General features: G+C 45.6%; 1 protein-coding gene across 1 annotated transcript in view; it reads left to right on the plus strand.

Annotated features, from left to right (window-relative positions):
* RhoGAP100F (Rho GTPase activating protein at 100F) overlaps positions 1-13,890 on the plus strand; it is a 33,622-nt gene that overhangs the window by 6,194 nt on the left and 13,538 nt on the right. Inside the window, exons 3-6 of the mRNA XM_086971323.1 lie at positions 5,607-6,901; positions 7,401-7,545; positions 10,128-10,406; positions 11,446-11,725. Coding sequence (XP_086827449.1) covers positions 5,607-6,901; positions 7,401-7,545; positions 10,128-10,406; positions 11,446-11,725 — 1,999 coding nt within the window. The remainder of the gene's footprint in view (positions 1-5,606; positions 6,902-7,400; positions 7,546-10,127; positions 10,407-11,445; positions 11,726-13,890) is intronic.

Consider the following 13,890-nt stretch of genomic DNA (forward strand, 5'->3'; position numbering starts at 1 on the left):
TATCGGCGATGACAGAAACCTTTAGTTTATTGTTGAAAAGAGTTCGTAATTAGATTTGAAGAACTGAAGAAATACAAGACGAGGGTCCTAACATAGTTCCATACAGTTCAGACCAACTGCGAATTGTTTGTTGGGCCGTACGTACCAAAAGAGCTGTGCAACGGTCGGGCCTAAATGGCATTTGTCATGCTCGATGGACACCAGACAATGTTTCAGTATCACGTCAAGCAGTTAGTTCACCCTGCTACATTGTTCTCTTCCTAATGCCTTGGAGCCGGACACCTTGTTCTGCCTGACCGAATCGGCGTCAGGAGATTATTTCCAACGCCATAACCACATTCGTTTGCCAAAATGGCGCCGTTGTTTTCTTGGCTATTCTTGCTGGTTTCTTTTTGCGCAAATCCCAGATCTTCCGTAATTACGCTTTTCAGAGACCTCCTCTATAGCATATGCGTATATACCTTTCGCTCTATGCACCGGACAGTTCAATAAAGATGACTGTTCGCGCTGTTTTATATTTACTTGAAGAATGGTCCGTCTTTCCTCTGCTAACTCTCCACGATGACACGACTTGCACTCTTTATTTAATGCGAAACCCGGAGACTTAACGGAAGTCGAAGTCGAAACGGGGGCGTAGATCAGGGTGCCGTTTGTAGATAATTCGTTGGACGATAGGTGAAACAGTGTATTCGGCCTTCTCAGCATCGAGCTTTTCTACCGAACAGAACCGGCATTATGCCTATAGCGGAATTACTGCCAGAACCAGAAGTTGTTTGGTTATTCTGACCTGACAACCTTCGGTCCCAGTTCCTACCTCGTACCATTCGGTAGTATCGGTTAAGCTCTCGCCTAGTCCGACTGAGGGTCTGGAAAAGGCTTAAGCAGAGTCTTTGCCGGTATTTCGTCATCTTTTGGAGCATACAGCGGGATTATCGATATTTCTCTAGGAAGAAGAAGAAATTCAAAGAAGCTCAAGGGAAGCAGCTACCCGAGCGTCTATACGGGCCTTGCTGGTTTCGAACGGCAGAACGTAGTAGGCTTTCACAGAAAGGGGAACTAATTGAAGCCCGTGAGGATCTTATAAATCGTAAACATAACCCGCTTCAGCTATCCTATCTATTAGTGCTTTTCTAGTATTCCAACCTGATATCGCTTGTGGCGAGGGGCCACTGTAATTAACCCAAAGGTCGTAATTTCACTAGGGCGGGCTCAAAATAGCCTTTATAGGCTACGGAAATAGACAGAACCCCTTGACTCAAGTGTGTCGTCCTTCGAGTACGATTTGTCGCTACGCCTCGATTCTTACATTGCTTCTTACCTACAACCCTTCCGTTAGACTCACAGGGGCGGTTCTTGTAATTGTCACATTTAGGACCACACGTCACCCCACAGATACCATAGTACGCTCATCCCTGCGGCTGATTCCCGTAGCGACCGCAAGTATGCTGTTATAAACAATGTCATGTTAAAACTCGCTTTACCACACAACACTGAGACAAACAAGATGACCATGAAATGATGACCGATAAAAGCTTGTTGAGCTCAAATATCTAGTTTTCACAAATATTACCGTATCGTCTTCAAACCTTATATTATGCGTTTCATAAATATGACAGACAAATGCTTGCTATGTGCGTTCTGCTATGGATAGCAGAAGTTTCAAGCTGTCCTAATATACACAGAGATTAATTAGAAAATAGGTTAACTAGCTTTGATCTTCACTCTATAGACTACACTCGTTGCACTTGCTTTCGGGTGAGTCGTTGCTTACCAAGCTACGTTTGCACGTACTGTCACTTTGATCTACGCCATTAAGTCTAGAGTTCGCGTTTCTTACCGGTACCAGCAGACAGCTACACTAAAGCTATTGTGTTTCCGCGTCTGGTTGTTGCAGCAGTCCATCTCGGACAGGCTAGCTAGTGTCGAGTTTGTCCTAGTAATGGACACCTATAGACAGATTTTTTTAATCATTTTCGTGTACAAAGCAATGTTCGCTGTTACAAACAAAGGTTAAGTATAAGAGCAAGTCCTGCCTTATGACCTACGTCATCAAATCGAAACCCTTTCTAATAAATACTCGTTATAAGCACTGTACAGTGACTCTTTTCAGTTTGACAAAAACTATCATTCATAATCTTATGAACACTTCATATAAACAAGTCTGCCCCTCGATCAGTGTGTTGAAGGCTATTTTGCTCACTTCAGTAAAAACCGGACCAACTACACAGCTTTGTTGGCTTTTCTTCCAGCCGTTGTACGCGGTAACGCTCCCAATATAAATAGGGTTTGTACTTATTTGTTGCGATAAACGGATTAGCGACGTATCAACCCAGCAACCCGCCTTGGAGAAATGTGGGGTCCCTTTGGTTAGCGAAGGACCAAACCTGGCCGGCTCGTTCCCGTTAGTTTCGACAGCAGCCGCGTACTGGCTATAAACAACCTTCGTTGCGCCAGGGTCACTGGCACGCCATATACTCTCTAGGAGATGTTACGTGTCCGTCGCTACGGCAGCGCCACCTGTCGATCATAGACTCTATCTAATATTCGTGTATATCTAAATATATATATTGTCAATAGGTTTTAGCCAACATTAGGCTAGAACGTGACACCGCTAAGAAATGATTCGGAAGTGTATTATCGGGCAGCAAAGAGAGACCCGGATAACTTGCTTTCGATGGCTACATAGTCAGTCTTGTGGGAAGCGAAGTCACTGGGATAACTAGTAGATGAGAGAGTGCTTAGTTATGACTAGTTAATGTTTAACTAATTGCCTTAAGAACAGCCACTATGGGCTTGTTCGATATAGGATATGCAATTAGGTAAACCGTCTCCATAAATCTGCATTTGTCGAGCGACTGATACTGTGTATAGATAAAGACACCGCGTAATAGAGTCGCACGTATTTACAACGATGTAACGTGGTATCGTAGGTTATCAAACAAATTACGGAGAAAAACGCTGGACTGCCTATCTTCTTGCGAACTGTTACGCAAACTTTGGCAGTAGAAGTAGTCTGTAGAAGCCCCCCGCTTGAATGCAGAGTCTGCAAAAGCCGTGTCTATCGACAGTTCAGGATCAGTATCAGAATATGGAATTTCAAGAACTTGGGGGGTTCGGACGCGCTCAGGCGCGGGTACACTTGGTATAATTTGCAAAACAAACGCTCTAAATCTATATCTATTTACCACAGGGATTAGTTATATGTCTACTTATCACAGAAATCAGTTAGTGTTAAGTTTTTATCTTTGAGAAATTCATTACGCGAACACTCCAATACGAGCCAGTCGCTTAGTCAGAATAGCTTACCTTGTCTCACGATCAGGCCCATCTCACTATTACCACCACCTCTGGATTTCCTGAAATAAATCATGCGCATTAAAGTAACCTCTGATATAAGACACATTAAAAACATGTGTGGCTTGCACGTAATCTACACTGTTTTGTTTTTTTATCGCCTTCAACAGGAAAGTATCTGTTCATTATTTCCTCCGAGTTCCCCCGATACGTGTTTCCTTTCTCAAATTGCTTTGAAACATTTCCTTAGTACAAAACCTTTCCTCAAGAATGGTTTTCTTTGTTAGTTCAAATCCGCTTACAAGACTAACTTATGGACACGGCCTTTTTGTGTTTATCTAGAACCGATGTAAAGGAAGCTTAGACAGATACACACACAGTCACCCGCCCACTTTCCGCACCGGTCCGCCAAAAGAAGATCAGCAAGTCCAATCGAGTCAGGAAATGGTCGGAAAGCTGCCCTTTAGCTGTATTATCTTCGTTATATCGTACCAAGTTTAGTCGACCCCTTTTCCCGAATTCGTAATAGTCCTTCGTTATTATACTAATTGCTAGCTTCATCGTAGTTCATCAGAAAACCGACAAAGTGGTAAAGCGTCACAGCTTCTCGACCCCAGAAATAATTTTACATTGCCACTGTTTTCCGCTCAGACTTCACATATACATAGACACGATTGCGCGTGAAATCATTGTATAAACTAACCGTGAAGTATTCAGCAGGCAGCTGGGGTATGGGGACGGTTTCTAACTGTTCTCCGTTCCAGAGGGCGGCCGCAGAGAAAGACAGTAGAATTATCCTAAAGTTTCTCTATTCGACACGCCCATTCTAATGTGTTACCATCATACGGGAACAATTCCGATACACGAAAACAAGACAACACCTCTCTATTAGCATATTCTGCACAGCTACCCCCAAGCAGAAGACTCAAAACCTTCTGCTGTAGTATCTCGAATCGACGTAAGCAGTAATAAAGTCATGACGCTCTATTAGGCACTATGTGAAATTTAAACGAAACCCTGTGAATTTCCTTCTAGTAAATGATTATTGTGCCCGTGGAATTATCTAATGTATTGCGTTGATAAAATCTCTAGAGGTTATGTTAAGTTTACAAATAATTCTCAAGGAGGTCTTGACTTTTGTGCGTGATACGGAAAGAAAATATATGCTCGAAACTATTCTCCCTTCTGCTAGTTAAATGCTATACACATTTATTATTTAACTAGGATCTGGTTTGACATCTAAGTTAAAATTAATTGCTTATATCTTTCACAGAACAGACGCATTACCGGTGCATTTTTACTTGTCAGCAACAGCTTAATGATAGAGCTATAAATAACTTCTGCTCTTTAATTGTTATGTTTTTAGTTAATAGTCCATATATCTAGTACTGTTGTTAAATGGTGCTTTAAACGACTGGCTCCCGACACGAGACAAAGTCAGTGTACGATTTTGAGCTTAGATAATCTAACCGGTAGCTTTCCCACACGCACGCACGTAGGACACAGCTGCATTTTTTCCCACCAGAGCTTTCGAACTAACTTGAACCAGTTTGGAAGGCAGTAGACCCACATTTATTTCCACACTAGGCCTTGCATTGGTCCTACACAATATGAATAGATAGGTATATGCTACTGCCAGTACCTGACATTAGAGAAGGGGACTATAGTCAAAAAAATACGCCGTAGGAATTCAAGTTCATCAGATTAAGATTACATGAACTACCCAACTGGCCATAAAGCAGTGGAACGCACTCGATGAGGCGGACGTACGTTGTGCTGCATTGGTTTTTGTTTTTCATTTACGAAATTTTCGAAGTAATTCCCCAAAAATGAACATCTTTGATCTGGCGCGCTTTTTATTCGACACGGCTTGACTACTTAAGGCTATAGCGTGGTGATGAGGGGCTTATTGCATAGATGTACTACAGAAAAAGTACTGAAGTACTTTGTAGCAATGCTTACATTCTACTGTTTGTAGAATGTAAAAAAAAGGTCAGTCTTTATTTGTTGTGGGTGTCGTTAGTGGTTTTGTTCATAGTTTAGACATTAATGCTAAGAAGTCATGTGAGAAGATAACTCATTCTTGCTTCATGTTAAACTGATAGAAAATCGGGCAATTTAACTCTCGTACTAATAGTGACCCTTGTTACGTTGTGCTATTGAGACGAACTATACTTGCTAAGGGATACCACCCTTACGTAATTTATCAACATCAATTCCTGTCTTAAACTATATATATCTGCCTGTTACATTTGAGTTATCATGTTATCTGCGCTAGTTCTGATTTGGTTTCTGCCGCGTCTTCATTTCAGGACACACACGAGACGGAGTTCGCCGTTGGAGTAGATGGCAGCGACAGTCGCCACCTCTTCTACAATATGTCAACAGGAGCAGGCCGGGGCCGAGGAGTTCCTGGCCAATTCTCCGGCGGCCCTGGCATGGCCAATGGCATATCGGCCCCATTGGGCCGGGGCCGGCTCCCCTCTGGTCAGGTGCCTGAAATGGTGATTCAGAGCGATTTTCGAAAGATATCTGGCATTTCTACGGACGTTTTCCGACAGATCGAGGCGGTCGAAAACTCATATGATGCGCAGACAGCCGCTAACATGGAGATGGTAGAACGCCGTGGAGAAATGATTATCCGTTTGTTAGATCCGCGCTCGTTGGGCCGTGTAGGACTGGAGTTTGGCCGGCGCTACATTGAGGCAGCGGCGCAGTCTCATGCGGTCCGCTTCGTCGAAATCATTAAACGGCCAGGTCAAACGCTCGGTCTCTACATTCGTGAAGGCGACGCACCGTACGCGTACGAGGGTGTTTACATCTCGCGGATCGCACTTGAAAGTGCCGTTTATTCATCAGGACTGCTCAAGGTCGGCGATGAGATCCTGGCAGTCAATCTGGTCGATGTTCGGCGTATGTCACTAGATGATGTCGTTATCATCATGTCTATACCGCGTCGGCTTGTCCTAACCATACGCGCCTCATCTCACCCGCCTGTGCAGCAATCCCATGGCGCTGCCATATCGGCGACAACCCTGCAACAGCATGAAGGTGGACTTTACGGCGGTGGGGGGCCACACGCGACACATACGACCATTGGAAGTACACTCGATCGACCACGGCCAGTCGTCGTCATCAAGAAGGACATGCACAATGATGAAGATGGCCAACGCGAGTTTTACAAGCCGCCCGGCGCCCCGATGGGCTACGAGGATCCGTACGGATTTGGCGGGCATCGCGCGCAAGTACAATCAACTCAGCCAAAACTACAGCACCAATATCCGAAGACGCTGGACAACCTCGGTGAGCAAGTTGGTTTCAGCACAACGCCACGGCCGAGTGGTCCTGGACCAGTAGGGGGTGTGGGGAGCGTCCCAGGTGGCCCGACCGGTTCAATGATCGTCCGAGGGCAGGAGAACTATGACTATTCCAAATCGCTGAGTCGTGCAGGAGTCGGACCCGAACGGCCAGCGTCAAGACAGCAAGGACGCTTCATGACGGCTGATCGGGCGATGATGCGGACGGAGAGTGAACAGAGGCTTGCAGCGGCCGCCCTGGCTCAAGGCGCTGCACACGTGGCCAATCAGCGGCAAAACTCTTTCGACAGGTAAACGTACTTTTGCATGCTATTGTACATACCATAGTTATGCCTAGTAGATACCTCGATGTAGACGCTAGGATAAGACTATACTACCGTTCCACTGCTGACGCACTAACTCGTAGTATATAGAGAGAGAAATGCTGCAACACTGATGATCCTATAGATAATAATGAGGTATCCATAAATGAAAAGAAACACTGATGTCCATTTGATATGCACACCTCGTAGGGTTTAGCCGTTCACCACCATGTACATAGCGTTGCTGAGGCGATATACACACAATTATGCAATGGCCGATCGGAGATGCTACTGGTTCCTTATTCGCCTCGTAAACGATGACTTAGCTGAAATTCGACCAGTTGTTTTATAGAATAATGCAAGAATTAGTTGATCTGTAAACGTATCGAGCGCTATGGCGCATAATCAATGCAAGACGCGTCCAACCTATACGACGATAGATCAATGAATTTTCTCTTTTTTGTCGTGACCCATTTCTGTTTCACAGGTACTACTCACTAAGCCTGAGACCCAGAATGAATAGCGCAGGTGCGACAACTCTCCAGAGTAAGACCCTAGGCCGACCTGGATCGTCAACAGGCTATTCTTCCGAAGACTATACATACCTTTCCGTCAGTCGACAAAATCTCCAGGTTAGTGTAACAATAATAGTAACAACGAACGGCAGCCCATACGCGAAGTGGCGTTTTTATAGGATTTTTTTTCCACATAAAAACATTGTTACTTTGATGTAAATCTATTTCTCTAAGAGTGCAATCTACTCGTTGTCCTAATCATTACCTGTTCTTGGTGGGGCGCATAATGTTCTCAAACCGCACGCGGCAATCAACATATAAGGAACATTCAAATATTCGTTCTATCCCTTTTTAATTCTCGCTGCTCGTTGATTTCCTCTGTTTACCACGCTACTTAATAGTTGCCCTTATGTATACGTGTACACGGGCGATCACGGCATTTTCCTTCTAGCTCAAACTCTGCAGAATAACTCGAGCAGAGAAAGGTTATAACGCAAACGAATCAAAAAGGTTATCACCCCCAGTCAGTCACCCCAGCATATCAGCAGGATAACCAATATAATTATCTTGAGAAGGGAGCCGAACAAACGGATGGACTTTCTGTGATTTATGTGATCTTGTGCCGGCTTTACTGTCCTCTACCGTATCGTGATTATGCCTAGTAATGATAGCCAACCGCTGCCTTTCTTCTTTATACTCAGCAATATTAGTCTGAGAAGTGCTTACGGCTGTATCATTGCTAGGACGCTGAACTAGACCGCCGTACAAGTGTGGCGAAGTGCGATCGGCACCAGTGGGCCGTGGATTTATGCCACGTTATACACACGTACCTACGCGGCTCAGCTTATGTCTAGAAGAGATAAGCTCTTAAAGGGTTTGGGAACCAGCTAGAGCAGCAGCAATAACGGCTGTGGCAACGACTGAACTCGAAGAAGGCGAGTGCTGAGTCCCTCTGATTTCTCAGACACTCTAGTTCAGTGAGGAAAGCAGCGGGGGCTTTTCTGCTTTGAGCCTTCATGCCGGTCGACAGCGGCCGTCGTTAACCCCGCGGAGATTTCTACAGCTATACAGCCGCCATCGACACTGTTGCCTCTGTCTACCAACTGTGCAGGGTAATAGAGCCCATGAGGGTACTTCAGCTCAATACCCGCGGGAGAAATCGTAGTACGAGAAGGTAGACCCAGACGAAGCAGGCAGCACCCTGACTGCTTGCTTCCCGTCCGCTGTCTTCACGCCCGCCCGCGCGCGCCTGCTGCTTACTGCAGCAACCAGCTCAAGCTCAGCTGCGAAGCCCTCAGATCCCCCATGGTTTTCAAACCCTCTCAGCATTCACGCCACAGCTGCACACCGCTCGCCAGCGCCCACACACATGTTGTCTGGGGCCGCTCGCAGCGGAGTTTGGAGGGGGACCAAAAACTGCTCCTGCACACACCCAGAGTTGCACGAGGCGATGGTTGGTAGCTAAACAGGAACTATAAGGTCCGTTGGCTACAAAGCCTCCCGCCTCGATATTGCGTTGGATGTACATGACAAACAGTACGCTAGCATGCTGGCCATGACGAACAAACGGTGGAGGCCTGACTGGTGCTAGTGTCTTGGAGTGCGGCCTTCGCAAGGCTCACCGGCTACTTCCACTGCTCTGGCTGGCCTCAAACTGGCAGAACCCATCGCGACCTTACGCTATTCTACCACATCAGATTTCTTGCCCCTGGCAACGCTCGCATCGGTCTTGCCCCTCCTCAGAGTACCCACCTTCATGGAAGGAGCCCCACAGCCTAGAAGTCTTCCAGTTCTCTCATTTTATCTGCCATTTTCTCATTTCTTCACCACAATCCTTTCCCCTGATGACTCAGCAGTACCCGATATCCCCTGCATGCGATTCAACCTTCACTAGTCAACGATTCGGCAGCGCACGTTTGGGGGGGGGAGGGGGGCTGGCGTGAACTGTTGCCTTGCGCCCAGTTGCTTTACGGTCGAATGTGATTTGTGCTTTAGCTATTTGAAATCAGCGAATAGATTCCTTATGCACGTATACCTGCACGTCTAATATTGTGATGGCTAAACGAAAAGACTGATGGCCTGTTGGATACAGTGCTAAACAACTGTCGATTGCTGAGTACATCCCCCGCCGCAGCACTCATCCTATAGAGACCCACAAGTGAGCTTGAATACGCACATAACACTATGCCATTGAACCTAATCAGACACGTAGCTCTATCAATCGGGACTATGTTATACCTTGCTTAATAACGGTGCCAGTGAACTTCCTATGCTAGGTAAACCACTTATGATTTACATAAAGAAAATAAAAACAAGAAAATTGGAGTTAAACACTGTGAAGTACCGCTCCTTTTGCCCCGTCGATCTGGTAGACGTGAACAACTAACTATCCGGGAATTATGTAAATACCCGCTGATGAATAATATTATCATCATACTGGATTGTAATCGGAGTTCCATATGCTTTGGGGACAGGGCGGGAGGCAGGAGGGTGTTGAATAATGACAATTTTATCCAAGGAAGTAGAAGGCGGAAATGATGAGCTACTACGTTTTCGATAATATGTATGTCTAGTTGTTGCAAACGCCGTTAGTACTACGAGCTACTATTATTATGCGTAGCAATAATTCTATTTTGTTTATGATCTAATACCTATATTAAATCGGGATGCGGCCTTCATCACCCTCAAAATCGCGCTAGGCTGCGACGGCCGCAACTGCTGCTGGTATCCGACGAGCGTCTCTCATGGAATCGAGTTCGGATACGGAGATGAGTTCATCCCGGGATTTGATGCTAGGACGTGGTATAGCGCGTTCTGTCAGTGGGATGGGCGTTCAGCGGCCAGCCGGAAGAAGCAACTCTCTACCGCGGGTTCGAACGGCAGGAATCATCTCAGCGGCGATGGCCGCTGCCGAATCGGAATATCGCCGTCAGCAAAGCCTCGGCCGTTACGGACCCCCTGAAAATGATGACTTCCAGGTATAGATTAGTCATTTGTGAAATCTAGAAGCTGATGATAGGGCTAGGTTAGGGTAGACGGTGAAACGGAAAAAGGCCAAAAAGCAGGAGAATGATGCAGTTTTTCTCTTCGTGTCAGCCAACAACAACACAGTTAAACCAAAGAGCTAAAGAAGAGAAAAGTTACAATGATATATAAAGAAAAATTATCTGTACGATGTCTGAAATTAGCATGGAGGTGTGCAGCCTACTCAGGCATCTATCTTGTAAAAAATGTCAGTTTCACAAGCCTACTGATAGTCTGCTTTTAGATGACAAAAAAAAAGCATAGGCTATCGCGCCTTCTAGAATAATATCCGTTCTAGTGAAATACGGGAAATTATATACAGCGAGCTTTTTAACTGAAACACAACCGTACATATACGTAATTAGTGCTACGGACTTAATTGTATGACGAGAAGGTAGCACGATGAGATTTGATCAGATTTTGCTGTTACGCCCTCCATAATTATACCAATTTTTCTAAAATAGACCTGCCTAATTTTAGTTATTAATTCTTGGGCAACTCAATTGTCCATCCCTGAATATTCCTGCTCCCCACAATCCTTGAAACACCCAGCCTCATTTCAATATTAGCCCGCTAATCCTACTCGTTCTGCGTGCACTACGACCTCATCGATTACATCCACGTACGCATACTTCCATGCACAACTCGTGTACGGATTGGCCTCACTGCCTGTTCAGCACATCAGCCGCATGCCGACTGTATACTAGCTGTTTGCTTTACAAAGGTTTCGAGGCTATGAAAACATCCCAGAAACGCTTCTCGTTGAAGATTTCAGCGGTTGACTTGTGCAGAAGTTATTCGCTGATTCGTCACGTTGCTCGAAAGGGGAAGGACTTGAAAAGAAGTCTGCGAAAACACCTGTTTGCGTCGTATTTCCCTATGCGTATTCTTACCAGTGTATATTAGTATGAATGCTGCTATGGTAATTAGCATCGTCATAGTAAGTTATTATACAGCGTTGTCTTACTTATTGTTATTATTGGCACCGTTCAGGATCGACGGCGGCGTCCGTCAGCCAGTAGCGCAACAGGACGCTATGACTCTCTGTCAGGAAAATTATCTACGGTATCGCTGCGCAAGGATTTGTCACTATCTCGAATCGCTGCACATTCAACTGATTCGTTGCTGGAAAGTCTTCGACAGGATAACCGTATCTTGGCCGGTAGCACGGCCACCCTGGGACGATCGACTTCAGCGCTGGGCTTCGCGAGCCGCCAGAGTAACCTCCCACATGCCTTTAGCATGGACTACATCAAACTTCCTCATTTAAGCGGTGAGTGGTGTCTTCCAACGTATATACGCTCTGTTTTAGCTTACTTCCGTTAGTAGTTGGGTAATATCGAGCAAGGGTGACGCTTCGTGTAACGGAACGACCTATCAAGAAGTTCCTTCTTTTTTTTTTTAACTTGCTTTTACAAGATGAATTCAGGTTTCTTTTCAGTCTTGTTGACACAACCGTCTTCGACCTTTTAGAGGAAGCCTGTGACGTAACTTCTTCTAGACGGCACTCCTGTACCGCTGTCAACGCTTCCACAAGAAATGTAAAAACAATCTTCTCATAGTGTACAGCTACACCCGCCGCAGAACTGTACCCAGCCGCTTGCAGCCAGTTAGCTAATTAATAATAATAAACTGAAGCATTGAAGTTGTGCTGAAGTAGAGGTCTTAGGTCACTGTCACAACCGTAGCCGGCCTGATTACAGACGCCTACGTTAGTTATTCAGAAGGCAGATTTCGACCTACGAATTAATGGAAGTCTGCGTGAAATAAACGCGAACGGTGTTTCAATTTGCTTGCTTGTCGCCCCTGACTACGTACCGTAAGCCTTCTTGCTGCTCCTTTGTATGACAGTTGAACTTCTGATTACGTATCTTGAGGGGTGCATGCGTGCGTGCGCATATCGGAGCAGAGTTCTATGTTAATAGGTGCTATCTGTAATTATCATCACAATGACACTGTTACCAATTATGCCTAGGCATGAGATTTCCTTTGCTAAACGGGCAATAAGGTTCATAACATATCGAAGTAATTTCACAGCATCCTTTGTTTTCGTTTTATCCGTACGATCAGACTTTGATTTGATCCACAGGAATACTTACAAAAAGAACTTAACAACTGCATCCACAGATGGACCAATTGATGTGCTACTTACTGTGGTATCTAACTATAATTCAAAATGACTTTTTTATAACTAGAAGTCTACTGCGACACCGCGCGGATATTAAAAAAGCATGTTTAAAGAACTTTTTATAATCTTTATATGAATTCGTACCTTAGATTCGCGAACGTTTCAGGTTTAAAAAAATTAACGGCAGCGGGAAAAATATGTCCAACAATAATGCCAGCGGGCACGCTGGAAACTGATATCAAGAACATTTTTCTCAGAACAGGAACAGAAAAAGTAGAATAATACCAATCTACAACAACAGGGAGGCTTCCTCATGCTGGTTCAGTTTGTGGGATTCTGAGGCTTATCGTATCAGCCTGTCGGTTATCGTCGACAAGTCAATGCTTGGCCTGAGAGCACGTTTTGAGTGGATTAAGCCAAGTTCTCGGCACAGGCCATAGCTAGTACAGTTAGTGGCTTGCCGTTTGGACCCTTCTTTTTCGCTTTTTTTCCTTAGCTTCAGCTGCTGGGATATTTTTAGGAAAAGCCCAATCAAAGGAGAAAGGCTGGAAGATCCTGAAACGACAACTGACATATTGAGCATTTATAAGTTGGTCAGTTTGTACATATCGAGAAGTGGCATAATCATTGGCGTCCGAGAAGCATTGTTCGGCAAAGAGAAGTTCCTTTGAAATCGCCGTCGCTGAACCCGAGGTTCGGCTTGACTTCGCGGCGTCTTTACGTCTCGCTTGCGAGGGGCGGTTGAGGGACCGCTAGCCGTCCCGACATCCGGCGACGTTTCTGTTCGAGTCTCTTCTCTGCTGGTTTAGAGTTCCTAGGCGGTTCACTTGAAGTCTTGGATGTGGCTGCCAGCAAACTTTCAGATGCTCTCACCAAATGTGTATTGACATGCATGTGTGAGTGTCCGGTTGTCTGTTGTCTTGTTCGCCAGTCTGTCTATCCTCTAATGTGGGTATCCCGCGCCGTAGCAGCAGCGTCCGCAGATGTTTTCGACGAGAAAGTAGAAGGACCCGCAAAGGGGCCCGCACTAGCAACGTCTGCGGCGTCGCAAGGTTTTTTTTGTCTCATGTTGTCCCTGTTCCATAAACGGCCCCGGCCGTGAGTCGACGCCTGACGATAGTCGTGGTCCCTGTAGTTAGCTGGCTGGCTGGCTGGCTGGCTGGCTGGCTAACGTCGCTCGCTGTAATTAACCCGGCTCGAACTCCGACGGGGGCCCATGATTACTCTACGAGGTCGGGTTTGTTTTCTAAAGGTCGCACTGCTGTTACTACGAACTCGGTTCCGTCCAAATTTGGTGTTTCTTGGGTCAG

The sequence above is a fragment of the Varroa jacobsoni genome, unplaced genomic scaffold (assembly GCF_002532875.2).
Source record: "Varroa jacobsoni isolate VJ856 unplaced genomic scaffold, vjacob_1.0 scaffold_1186, whole genome shotgun sequence".
NCBI classification, from domain to species: Eukaryota; Metazoa; Arthropoda; class Arachnida; order Mesostigmata; family Varroidae; genus Varroa; species Varroa jacobsoni.